The 13,285-nt window shown below is 38.1% G+C and overlaps 1 protein-coding gene across 1 annotated transcript in view; it reads right to left on the bottom strand.

Annotated features, from left to right (window-relative positions):
- LPCAT2 (lysophosphatidylcholine acyltransferase 2) overlaps positions 1-13,285 on the bottom strand; it is an 86,016-nt gene that overhangs the window by 69,694 nt on the left and 3,037 nt on the right. The window contains exons 3-4 of the mRNA XM_027771831.1: positions 9,864-10,004; positions 1,122-1,261 (exon numbers count right to left, since the gene is read on the bottom strand). Of these exons, the coding sequence (XP_027627632.1) occupies positions 1,122-1,261; positions 9,864-10,004 (281 nt within the window). The remainder of the gene's footprint in view (positions 1-1,121; positions 1,262-9,863; positions 10,005-13,285) is intronic.

Here is a 13,285-nt window from a genome sequence, read left to right as displayed (position 1 = left end):
GAGTATCTTCCTTAATTAATGATCAATCCATTCTCTAATACCATCCTAATTAGATAGTACTTGAGAAACAGTTTCTTGCCTCAATGCTCCTGTTCAGAAAACCTTGGCTATATTGATGAATAATTAAATTCTTAATATAATAATATAAATAGTCAACTTAGTTATGCCACTATAACGAGCATGTCATTAACATAGATGGACGAAAGCAAATACAAAAACTAAGAAAGGAAAAAACATGGTATTTTGTAACTACAATAATTTTGGATACACTAAGGAATTAGGGATCTAATTAGTATATTCTAATGTGATACAGGGATGTATCATATTTTAGAAATAGCTCAGATAATAGAATATTTTAACATTAGTAAATTATAAGTTCAGGCCAGTCCCATGGCCTGATTGGTTAAGGAGGCTGGATCCCACATGGCTGATTGTGTGGCTTGAGTCCCGAACCTGGGGGCTTGAGAAACAAACTGGGCACAAATGCATGTGTATCTGAAATTTTTTTTTTTTTGGAGAGGTTTTTGCTATAGGGCACATGCACTCACCAGAAAGACAGAGAGAGACAGTGAGACAGAAAGCAAGAAAACACCCCCCAGAGGGAATGGCCACACTGCAATCCCTTCTCCTCCATTCTCTTCTCGGGTTCCTGGACATGCATGCACACACGCCTGGCGTGAGTTTAAGCCACGGGATCCAGTACTCAAACTGTGCTTGACTACATGGGAGTCCAGCGACATAGCCATTATGCTAACTGCTGGTCCCTGGATCCAAAATTCTGAGAGGAGGGAGAAAAAGTGGAAAAGGGATTGTAGTGTGACCATTCCCCATGGGGGCAGTGCTTTCTCTTCTCTTTCTCTCTGTCTCTCTCTCTCTGGTAAGTTCATGTACCTACTAGCAAAAAAGGGGGAGGGGGGACTATAACTTCAATAGAAGAGTCTCATAATATGCTTGGGCAGTAATTTCTACATATGATAAAAATTAAGACCAATTTCCTCTGAGAAACAAAAATAAATTATTATTAAGAAGTAGCAGTTAGATGAAACTATTAATCACTGACTAAACTATAATAAACCCTTTTAAATTTTGATTTACCTAATATTTGGATAATTATTTCTTACCTCCTCCAACCAGTTATTGGATGAGTCAACTTTTCAGGACAGCATACTGTTGAAATTACAGCAAATGGCCACGCCAATAATATAATTAATGCAATTAACAGGACACGAATTGGAAGCAGGATAATTCCAAGAAGGAAAATCTGAAAGCCAAAGTTGATAAAAATAGATGGATGAATGAACACTATTTTAATATACAGTTATAAAACAGAAACATATAGCAAGAAAATATTTGCTATTCATGCATTCACTCAAGATGTATTGAGTACTTCCCTGTACCTGATGAAGATTTAAGGACAAGGAAAAATAAGACATTATATCTGACTTCACAAAGCTTCATTATGTAGCAAAAGAAACTTAAGAAAATTACAAGACAATTTAGTCCATATCTATAAAAGTGACTATAAAATGTTGGGAACAAAGAAAAGGTATGCCTGACTTAGAAAACTTCCTGGAAGGGTTGCAGCCTGAATTGTCTCCATAGAAGCAGGAGATAGCAAGGTAAGAGTTCAAAAATTTCTTGTTGAACTATAGGAAGAAGGAAGAGTATGGATAAAGGCATTAGAGTGTGAGGAAGTAAAAAAATACTGTTTCATATATCTGCTAGTTCTTTGTAACTAATAACAGTAAGGAGATGAAGGAGAGAATAAAATTAAAAAGGAAAGTAACTATATAACAATAGCAAATAGGTACTCTTAGCACCTATTAAGTATAACTTCTTTAGTTTTTACAACCTTAAATTGTTTTACAAAGAGAAAGAAGTGTCACCAAGGGAGTTAAAATTAAATTACTTAAGATGACACAGTTACTAAGTGGCAGAACCAGAATTTGAACCCAGTTTAATTACAAAGCCTTTACTCTTAATTTATTTATTGTCAGAGGGACTCGCCTGTACATTAGGGAGAGAGAGAAAAAACACACCATCCAATGGGCCATGGTCATGCTGTAATTCTTTTTCCTCCATTTCTCCATCCTGTCAGGACTTGGGGTATACACATATCAGGTATGTTTATGGACTTAAACTGAGGTAGGCCATGTGGGATCCAACTTTGTATGCATAGCACTTAACTGCTGTACTACATGGCCACACTACAATCCTTTTTCCTCCATGCTTCTCCTTGGATTTTGGGCATGCACACACACATGCCCAGTGTGATTTTCAAGACACCGAGTGTGGGACTTGAACCATGATTGGCCAGTCCAGCACCATAACCTCTATGCCACCTGATGGCCCATAAAGCCTTTGCTCTTAATCCTTATGCTATACTACTTTTTAAGTGAAATAAACTGTCCTGTGTGTAACACGTCTTTTTTCTGTAAGTCAATTACATTTCTCAAACAATGACATCTTTCTGTCTCTAGTGGCCCTTATATGAATATAATCATCCTCAATAATTTTTGAAAAATTCTGAAAATATTCTAGTTATCTGAACTCTGTCAAGTTATTTACAGGCTTGTGTGTGTTTGAGTAAAAAGTACTCACATGGGGACCAGCAGGTGGTATAGTGGTTAAGGCGCTGGACTCCCACATGACCAACTGCAGTTTGAGTCTAGGACCTGGTGGCCTGAAAAACTGTACTGGGCGTGTGTGTGTGTGTGTGTGTGTGTGTGTGTGTGTGTGTGTGTATGCCCAAAATTCCAGAAGGAAAATGGAGAAGGGATTGTGGCATGGCCATCACCCCTTATGCGGTAATTTCTCACTCTCCCTCTCACTGTCTCTCTCCAGCAAGTTCATACACCCTATGGCAAAAACCTTAAAACAAAACAAAACAAAACAAAACAAAACAAAACAAAACAAAACAAAACAAAAATCTACACAGAAATGTACTGATCTTAAGTGTACAATTCAATAAGCTTTGATAAATATAATCAAATAATCATCACACCCAAGCAAGCACAGAAAATATCTACCACCTAGAAGTTGCCTTGTGTTTCTTCCAGTAAATCCCTACATGCCTAAGGCAATCAATGCTGGATTTATATCAGCATAACTTAGTTTTTTTCTGTTCTTGAATGCCACATAAATTGAATGATACATTATGCATTCTTGTGTCTCTAATGTCTTCCAATTAACATATTTTTAAAAAACTCAACTATGTTATTTATTCATTTTGATTGCATATATCAGTAATTCATTCATATTCATTGCAGAGCATTATTCCACTGTAATAACAATTTATTTATTGAGTCTCCTGTTGATGAACATTTGGGCTGTTTCCAGATATCTGCTTTTATGAATAGGGTCATTATGAACATTCTTACACAAGCCTTTCTGTGGATATATGGTTTCACTTCTCTTAGGTAAATATCTAGGAGTGGAATTGCTAGGGCACATATGTTGTTTAACTTTATAAAAATTACAAAACATTTTCCCAAAATGGTGATCTCATTTTAAAATGTCACTGGCAATGTGTGAGAATTTAAGTTCCTTCATATTACTGTCAATATTTGGTACTGATAGTCTCTGTTAAAAATCAATTTTATTAAGGTATAATTTACATAAAATAAAATGTACCTATTTTAAGTTAAATTTTGAGGGTTTTCTTTCACTTTTTTTTTTTTTGGAGAGACTTTTTCGCTATAGGGCGCATGCACTCGCCAGACAGACAGAGAGAGACATAGAGACAGAAAGCGAGAAATCACCCCCCGGGGGGATGGTCACGCTGCAGTCCCTTCTCCTCCATTCTTCTCTCGGGATCTTGGGCCCACACGCACACGCGCCCGGCGTGAGTTTTAAGCCACCGGGTCCGGGACGCAAACCGCGGTCGACTACGTGGAAGTCCAGCGACATAGCCATTACGCTAACTGCTGGTTTCCAGATTTTGAGGTTTTCAAATGTGTACCACTATGTAATCACAACAATCAAGATATTTTCATCCCAAAAAGTTCTCTTGTGCCCTTTGCAGTCAGTAAACCCTTCCTGATCCCAGGCAACCACTGAGAGACTTTCCTTCACACAGTTTTACCTGTTCTAGATTTCCATATAAACGAAACCCCACAATACATGGTTTAGTCACTTCCTATTTTGAGATTTAATCATATTGTCATTTAATCATCTAATCATTTAATCACATTATTAGTTTACTTTTGTTAAGTACAGACTATTATGCCACTGTAAGAATATATCTCAATTCACTTATCATTCACATGTTCATGGACATTTAGCCTTTTATAAGTTTTTAGCTATCATGAGTATAGCTCCTACCAACAGTGATTTTTCAAGTCTCCATGTGAACATACATTTTCATTTCAATGGAAATAAAATTATTGGGTCACAGGGTATGTTTAATTTTATAAGAAACTGAAAAATTCTTTTCCAAAATGGCCACACCATTTTATCTTTTATTTATTTTTATTTTTTTTCCTTTAAAAATTTTTTAAACTGTTTTATATAGAGCACATGTGCTTGCCAAAGACAGATAGGAAAAGAAGGAAAATGAGAAGTCACCCCTCAGGGGCAGCCATGTACCATGATCCCTTCTACATTCTCCTCCTGGGATTTTGGACATGCAAGGACACATTACCAGCATGATTCTCAAAGTCACCAGCTCCAGGACTCAAACCACAAAGACGGTCATGTGGGATCTAGCGCCATAACTTTCATGTCACCTGGTGGCCCAGCTGTACCATTTTATATCCCTACTAATAAGGTATGAGAGTTTCTGTTGCTCTACATCCTCACCAACAATTGGTGTTATCTGTCTTTTTAATATTAGCCATTCAAGTGAATATAAAATGATATCTCGATGTGGCTTTAATGCATATTTCTCTGATAAATAATGATGTTAAGCACATTTTTCATATACTTATCATTCCTTCAACTTCCTTTAAGTGTTCAAGTTTTTGGCCCATTATTATTAGATAACTAGCCTTTTTCTCATAAATTTATAGTAGTGTAGGAGTCAGCCGACAAGCTTAAGGGTAACATCTCTCTGGATGGTGATATTGTCAGCATCTGTCCTCGGGGCATGGTCCTATGAAGGAGAGAGTTAGAGAAAAGAAGGAAAGAAAGACACAGAAGCAGAAGATGCAGGTGAACACAGACAAGGTGTGCTGCTCAGTCATACTGAGCTTCTTTATTTATACATTTTAACAGGCACAGTGAACTGTTTGCAAGGCTTTCAAGGATGCGGTTGAAGTTCTACAGTTAGAGATAAGGACTTTAGTGTAGATGTTTTTTGACCCTCTTACTATCATGTGTGATCCTAGTATGCATCATAGATCAAGCCAGTTTACTTAAACTGTTCTTCTGCAACTCCAAGGAAGGTGTCTGAGTATGCATAAAAGAGGATAATGTGTAAGCCATAAACATTATATAGAACAGGCATCACATGACCTAGCCAGGGTCTGGATGTTTCCCGTGCCCTAGAGATCTTATCTGCAGAGCCCCTCGTAATTAAGGCATGTGTCAGCCTGTTTTAGTGAGGTATACTGTTAACTGCCTTCCATATCTCTGCTGCATATCTACTCATAGTAGTTATTTGAACTATTGATTATTTAGAAGTACATAATCGAATTTCCACAAATTTTTGAATTTCCCAAGTTTTCTTCTGTTATTCATCTCTAGTTTTAGTACATTGTGGTCAGAGAAGAGCTTTGCAGTATTTTAATGGCTTTACAGTTATTGAGACTTGTTTATGGGCCTCTATCTTAGAGAATGTTCCATGGACATTAGAGAAGAATGTGTTTTCTGTTGTGGATGATGTTCTACATATATATCTGATAGAACTAATTGGTTCATAGTGTTCAAATCTGTTTCCTTGTTCTGTTTCACTCTTCTCCCATTTATTAAAAATGGGTAATTGAAGTCTCTATTATTAAATTGTCTATTTTGCCTTTCAATTCTGTCAATTTTTGCTTTGTGTATCCTGGGTTTTTATTGTTAGGTGCATACATGGTTATAATTGTTATATTTTCTTAATGTTTCAATTCTTTTATTATCAAATGCCCTTTTCTGTAACTATTTATTTTAAAATCTATTTATCTGATATCAACATAGCCATTTCAAGTCTTTCTCAGGTTTTTCTTTTGCATAATACATTATTTTTTAAACTTTTACTTCCAACCTATTTGTCTTTGAATCTCATGTGCAATGCTTTCAGAAGGCATGTAGGAGAATAATGTATTTCCCTTTTACTCTTTTTTTTTACTTTTTTTTTTTTTAGTTTGCTATAAGGCACATGTGCTCACCAGAGAACAGACCACAAGAGTGAGAGCAAGGGGGAGAGAGAGAGAGAGACAGACAGACAGACACCATGGGGGGGATGACTATGCCACAATACCTTCTCCTTCAATCTCTTCTTGGAATTTTGGGGTATGCATGTACATGTGCTCAGCATGATTTTCAAGCTGTCATGTTCCAAGAATAAACTGTGCAGCCAGTCATGTGGGATCCAGTGCTTTAGTGATCACAATGCCTACTATCCCAGGATTATGTATTATTATCCATTCTATTAATCTTCCTTTTCACTGGAGTGTTTAATCAATTTATATTTAATGTAATACTGATAAGGTAGTATTTATATATGTCATTATGCTGTTTGTTTTCTATGTGTTATATCTTTTTGTGTTTCTCTGTTTCCGTTGATGGGTTCTTTAGCGTTAAATACATATTTTCTTTTTTTATTTACTCATTCATTTCTTTTAATTTGACCAGAGAAAGACAGACACATAGACAGAAGGAAAGTGAGAAAGCAAGCCAGCAGGTCCAGGACTTGAACTGTGGTCGGCCATGTGGGAGTGTCCAGCATCTTAATCACTATGCCATCTGCTGGCCCTAAATACATATTTTCTATTGTGCCATTTCACTTGCCTTGTGGTTTATTTTACTATAGTTAAAATATTATTTTCTTAGTCATTATCCTAAGGGTTGTCATTTTAAACTTATACTTGGGGTAATGCCAATTTAATTTCAATAGTATAGAAAAATTGTGCTATAGCTCCATTCACTCCCTCTTCCTATTTGCTAATATTGTCATACAAATTGCATATTTATATATTACATGTCCATCAACACAGACTTACAATTGTTATTTTATGTAGATATTTTTACAATCATATAGAAGAAAAAAGATTTACAAACAAAAATTACATTTATACTGTCTTTTATAACTACTCAAGTACTTATCTTTACCAATGCTCTTTATTTTTCATGTGGAACTGACTTACTGTCTAGTATCCTTTCATTTCAGACTGAGGGGTTCCCTTTAGTATTTCTTTCAGGGTATGTAGACAAATTATCTTGGTTTTTTGTTCATTTTTACTTCATTTTTGAAGGATGGTTTTCTTGCTATACAATTCAAGTATGCATCCTACTGCCTTCTTTCCTTAATGGTTCTGTTTTTGTTTATTTGTTTTCTCTTGTTTTTCAATAAGTAATAGCTTATTAATTATTTAAAATAGAATAATTTTTAAGATAGAGTCTCACTCTATTTTTAGAAATTCTAAGATGATTCTCCTGCCTCAGGCTCCCAGTTGAACTCTAGGTACACACTACTACATCTGGCTCTTTTTCAGACAGGGTTTCACTGTGTTGCTCATGCTAGCCTCAAATCCACCATTCTCCTGCCTCAGCACCTCCCCCTCCCCCCAAGTTTCTGGTATTACAGACTCATGTCACCATGCCTGACCTCTAGGTTGGATCAAGAATTGAACCTGAGTCTCCCATGTAGTCCCAGCCTGTAGAGCACAGCATCTTGGCAGCACATACCACCATGGCTGTGGCCTCTAAGATTCCTGATGAACAATCAACCATTAATCTTATTGAGGATCCTTAGAGAGTTGCACCTCTCTGCTTTCAAGATTTTTTTCTCTTTGGCTCTCAATAGTTGATTATGGTATTTTTAGATGTAGATATCTTTTAGTATATTCTATTTGAAGTTCCTTGAGCTTTGTAGTTATGCAGATTAGTATCATCATATTCAGTAAGTTTTGGCCATTAATTCTCCAAATATCTTTTTCTCTCTTCTCTCCCATGGGACTTCATTATGAATACATCAGTATACTTGACATATTTTCCTGTTTCTTTGGATTTCTAGTATTGTTTTTACAGTATATTGGCCATTTTGGATGATGTATCACAAATACCTGGATTCTGTTATTCTTCCCTGAAGATAATAAATTTTTGTCCCAACTAGTATTTTACATACTAGCTGATCACCTTCACCTTGTGGAGATTTTGTTTTACAATTTCATTTGGGAAACTTTGTTTGCCATTTGTGTTTAGTCTTACACTGAAGCCTTAGTCCTAGGACACAGCTTTTTTTTCTATGGTATCACCTTTGTGAGGTTTCAGTGTAAAGTCTGAAATAATGACCAAGGCCTTCTTATTAGGTGGGACTCTAACTGTGCCTCTTCTCTGGTTACTGCCAGTTGCAACATCTGCTCAGTTTCTTTATCCTCCCACTTGTTGCTTTCCTCTGAGGTCTTTGAAGGCTGCTTTAATACAATTCAGGGATCAGTCAAGGATTTCAGAGAAATTTATGTGCCAGTTTGAGGACACCTTCATCTGTGGTTTCTGCCATTCTGAGATTTCTTCACTCAATTTCCAGTCACTTTGCTAGTCCTGAACTGTCTTCTGATTTCTCAAGGCAATAAGACTGATACTTTCTAGTAAATCTTTCATGGGAATATCTCCCGTGGTAGATATCAAGTAGGAAGCCTCAGGAGAAAAGGGAGGGGAGGGGTGAAAAAAAGTCTCGCATAGTTACAAATACTGTTTCAATGAAATATTCCCCCTAATTCCTGTCTTATTTTTGTTTCCTGATAGTGCCTTCATATTGTTTTTTAAATATTTTGACCAGGGTTTATAATTATTATCTATGGGAAGGTTTGTCTGAGTTAAGCTATTCCATCATTTCTGGGACCAAAACTAGCCCTGTTAAATTATTTTTCCCTTGAAAAAATGACTTGTAAATATAGTGAAATTTTGCTATCATTCTATAAAATACAACATGTATAAGGTAAGACAAATAAGAACTCCAGAACTTGTACAATGAAGGGATCTTGAATCTAGGAGGTTTTCTTCCAGCTCTGAGTATACTGTAAGCACACTATTTTAAAAATAAATTTATATATATTTGGAGTGGATGGGATAATAAAGGTGGGGAACAGCACTGAAAGGAAGATGAGATGACTACAATTCCCAAGGCATTCTCAGGGATTATTGGCTTCCAAGAGGTCTCAGTAGTACAAGACCAAGGAAAAATCTTAACTGCAAAACACGACCATAGTCTAAACCCTGAAAAAAAAGTTAGAGGGGCCAGCAGGTGGCACAGTGGTTGAGGGCGCTGGACTCCCACATGGCTGACAGTGGTTCAAGTCCCGGTCCTGGCAGCTTGCTTTCTCTCTCTCTGGTCAAATTAAAATAAAATAAATGAATAAATAAATAAAGTTCAATTTTAAAAATTCTTTAAAATTTATTTTAAAAAGAATTGGAATGAAGTCAAAGAATATTCACATAGGATTCATTTGTATCCACATTGGGTAACCAATATCAATTTTAATTGAGTAAGTTGTCAAATATTGGGCAACTTTTTTTCTGTGCCATTTTTAAGATTTGTAACAAAGAGCAATACTTTATGATAAGCCAATTTTGATGTAACTCTCACAAATTAAGAGAACTCTTCATAATATTTTCATTTGATAATGTCATCTCTACAGTATTAAGAGAGGACTTTCCTCAAGGTTATTCTCTGGTTTTCTCCCACATAATTTACTAAGACACAGAATTACATATTTTTGTACCTGTTTAACTTTCTTGGTGAAAGTCAGCTTTGAATAGGTAGGATCCTTATTTCTCTTGGCCACTAGTATATCTCCAGAAACTGGCACTGAGTCTGGGGTACTGCAGGCATTCAACAAATATTTTGGTGTGAATAAATGAACCTACATTATAACCAAACACTCATTTAAATTCCATACTCTATTGAGGAAATTAAAACTAAACTTTTACTACAGACCTTTAGTTAAAAATAGGAGGGGAGCCAGCAGATGCCACAGAGGTTATGTTGCTGGATTTTCACATGGCTGGCTGCAGTTTGAATCCCAGATCCAATGGCTTTAAAACCACACTGGGCACATGTGCATGCATGCCCAAGATCCCAGATGGAGAATAGAGAAGGGATTGTGGCGTGGCCATCTTCCTGGGGGGTGACTTCTTGCCTTCCCTCTCAGTGTGTCTGTCTCTGTGTCTCTCTCTCCCTTTGGCAAGTGCACGCACCCTAAGGCAAAAATCTCTTAACAAAAAAATAAGATAGGAGGAGAAGCAAAGTTAAGCTCTATCCTGAGATGGAAAACTGACAACACAATTTAAGCAAGACACTGGTCATCATTTAAGATTACATTTAGTCAAGATCAATTATATTAAATCATAGTTAATTGAAAGTACTGTCAATCCTCAACTTAAAAAGATTTGACTCATGTTTTTTTTTTTTTTTTATGTAGTGATGGATTTATCGAGTAGGAATTCATGGAGCACCTATATGCCCATCTTTTAAACTGGATAATATAGAAAGCATTATTTTTCAGCCATGCCTATTAAAATGTTCTCTTTATTCAGATAATTCAAGTCATTCAAATGTCTTTGATACTTCTGATCTACATATAAATTTTAAAAAATAATTTCTGTAAAAAATATCCAGACCATTTAAGCCATTGAATCTTCATTGGTATCTCTGGACTATATGGATTTAAAAAATACATATTTAATGTCTGGACCATATTCAATTCCACGCAATCCAAGTAGCAAATATTAAATATAGCACACAATCTGTAGATAACAAAAAGAATGAGATAACCATTAAATTAAGATTAGCAAGCAATATCAATGTTCTTTAACATCTAACTTCACTTAATTTTAATGCTCTTTTGAGGTATTATTAGTCCAATTTAATAGATGAGAAAAGTGGAAATTCTGAGACATTAAATGGAGTGGCCAAAGTCAGACAACTAATCAAATGACCAGGTCTTCTGATTAAGACTAATGTTCTTTCCAATATATTACAAAGAGTTATTTGGAAGAGCTCTTTAAAGACTAACAGTTCAGGTAGTTATGACTGATTTGACTAAACCAGGCTTAACTTAATCTTAAACAATAGTCAATGTATTTAGAAGAGTTTTAGACTTTTCAAGATACAAAGGGAACATTTATCCATTTAAAGATATGAAAATCAAAATTTTAAACTTTCTTGGGACCAGCAGATGGGGTAATGGCTACATCACTGAACTCCCATGTAGTCAACGGCAGTTCAAGTCCTGCACCCTGCAGCTTAACTCAGGCCAGGCGTGTGTGCGTGCATGCCCAAGATCTAAGAGGAGGATGGAGGAGAAGGGATTGCAGCGTGGCCATTCCCCTGGGGGGTGATTTCTCACTTTCTGTCTCTCTCTGTCTTTCTGGCACATGCACATACCCTATAGCAAAAATCTCTCCAAAAAAAGAAAAAAAAAAGCTTTCTTTGCAAAAAGGTATTACTACATTCATTATCTTCCTCTTCCTCTCTCATACCCTTCTTCAACTAGATACATCTACTCTTCCTCTACCATCACCATGCTGCTTAGTTCCACATTTAATCTGCCCACCACTGTAAAGAACAATGGTCTTAGTACATAAAAACAGACTGTGAAAAAATTACTGCTTCGAATCCAAAGTAATGTATGAGATAGGAAAAGATCAAAACCTTTTGTTTCTCACAAGGACACACAGGAAAATGCAGTTTGCATAGTCAATCTTGTTCTCTGATCAGTAACTTCAACATAGAGGAAGTCCAAAGAGTGCATGTAACTACTAATGATAAAAACAGCTTTTTACAAGAAAAAGGAAAGGAAACTTCCTTGGGTAGATAGCCATTTTTAATAGTGAAAGAGTCCAGGTTACCTCTCATCCTTGAATCTAAGGAAAGTATTTGAGTGAAGACAGATTCAGGACCAAAAACTTTTGGACACATTAAGCTGACTTAAGGTTATTTCTTTTCTTTGATTCTGATTTCCTACTCTAGATGCACCTGTTCAGCTGGATCATTCCAGCCTTACCAGTTTTAATTCCAGACTAGGGCTCTCTGCCTTCTCCCTCAAGCTACCCATCCCAGACTGGATCCTCTCCTTCCCTGAGAAAAAGAAAAAGGTCTTCCCAAATGCACTCTCTTGTGATAGGTCTGCCTCCCACTACAGTCTCACAAACTCAAGTAGAAGTTCCTGTTGAAGATTGATTTCCCCCTTCTCAGGCATGGAAGGTCTCTGCCACAGGAAGACTCAGCCTCCCTCGGTTTCAGATCCTCATCTCAGGTCCACTTCTCTGCATCTTCGTTCTCATACATCCCTTCGGACCATCCTCCAAGTGTCCTCCAGTCTCAGACCTGCATCTCTGTATCTTTCAGACTCACGGCTCCTCAGGAGTTTTCTCCTCTGCGATATACAGTTCCTTTTCCCTCAGCTCCCTTTACTTCCCACATCCAAGTTCTCCTCAGACACCAGCCCTGTCAGCCCCAAGCTCCCTGCAGACCACTTCCCAGCAGACTCACGCTGCACTACCACCGAGTCCCTCCTCAGATCCCCCTCAGACCACCTCCCCTGTCCGACCCACGCCCCCTCAGACCAACTCATCTTTTCTAGCCCTGCTCAGACCACCTCCCCTGTCACACTCACGCCCTCCTCAGATCCCCCTCAGACCCCCTCCCCTGTCCGTCCACCTCCCCTGTCACACTCGCGCCCTCCTCAGATCCCCCTCAGACCACCTCCCCTGTCACACTCGCGCCCTCCTCAGATCCCCCTCAGACCACCTCCCCTGTCACACTCGCGCCCTCCTCAGATCCCCCTCAGACCACCTCCCCTGTCACACTCGCGCCCTCCTCAGATCCCCCTCAGACCACCTCCCCTGTCACACTCGCGCCCTCCTCAGATCCCCCTCAGACCACCTCCCCTGTCACACTCGCGCCCTCCTCAGATCCCCCTCAGACCACCTCCCCTGTCACACTCGCGCCCTCCTCAGATCCCCCTCAGACCACCTCCCCTGTCGGACTCGCTCCCCCCTCAGACCACCTCCCTCCTCAGATCCCCTCTCAGGTCACCTCCCAGCAGACCCGCGCCCCCTCAGACCACCTCCCCTCTCACACCCACGCCCCTCACCTGGGCCCGCCCCGCCGGGCCAATCCGCGTCTGCTGCACGAAGGGGT

Source organism: Tupaia chinensis, unplaced genomic scaffold (genome assembly GCF_000334495.1).
Source record: "Tupaia chinensis unplaced genomic scaffold, TupChi_1.0 Scaffold000235_1, whole genome shotgun sequence".
In the NCBI taxonomy this organism is placed as follows: domain Eukaryota; kingdom Metazoa; phylum Chordata; class Mammalia; order Scandentia; family Tupaiidae; genus Tupaia; species Tupaia belangeri.
The sequence above is the reverse complement of the archived record's forward strand: the minus strand, read 5'-3'. Positions and strand labels throughout refer to the sequence as shown.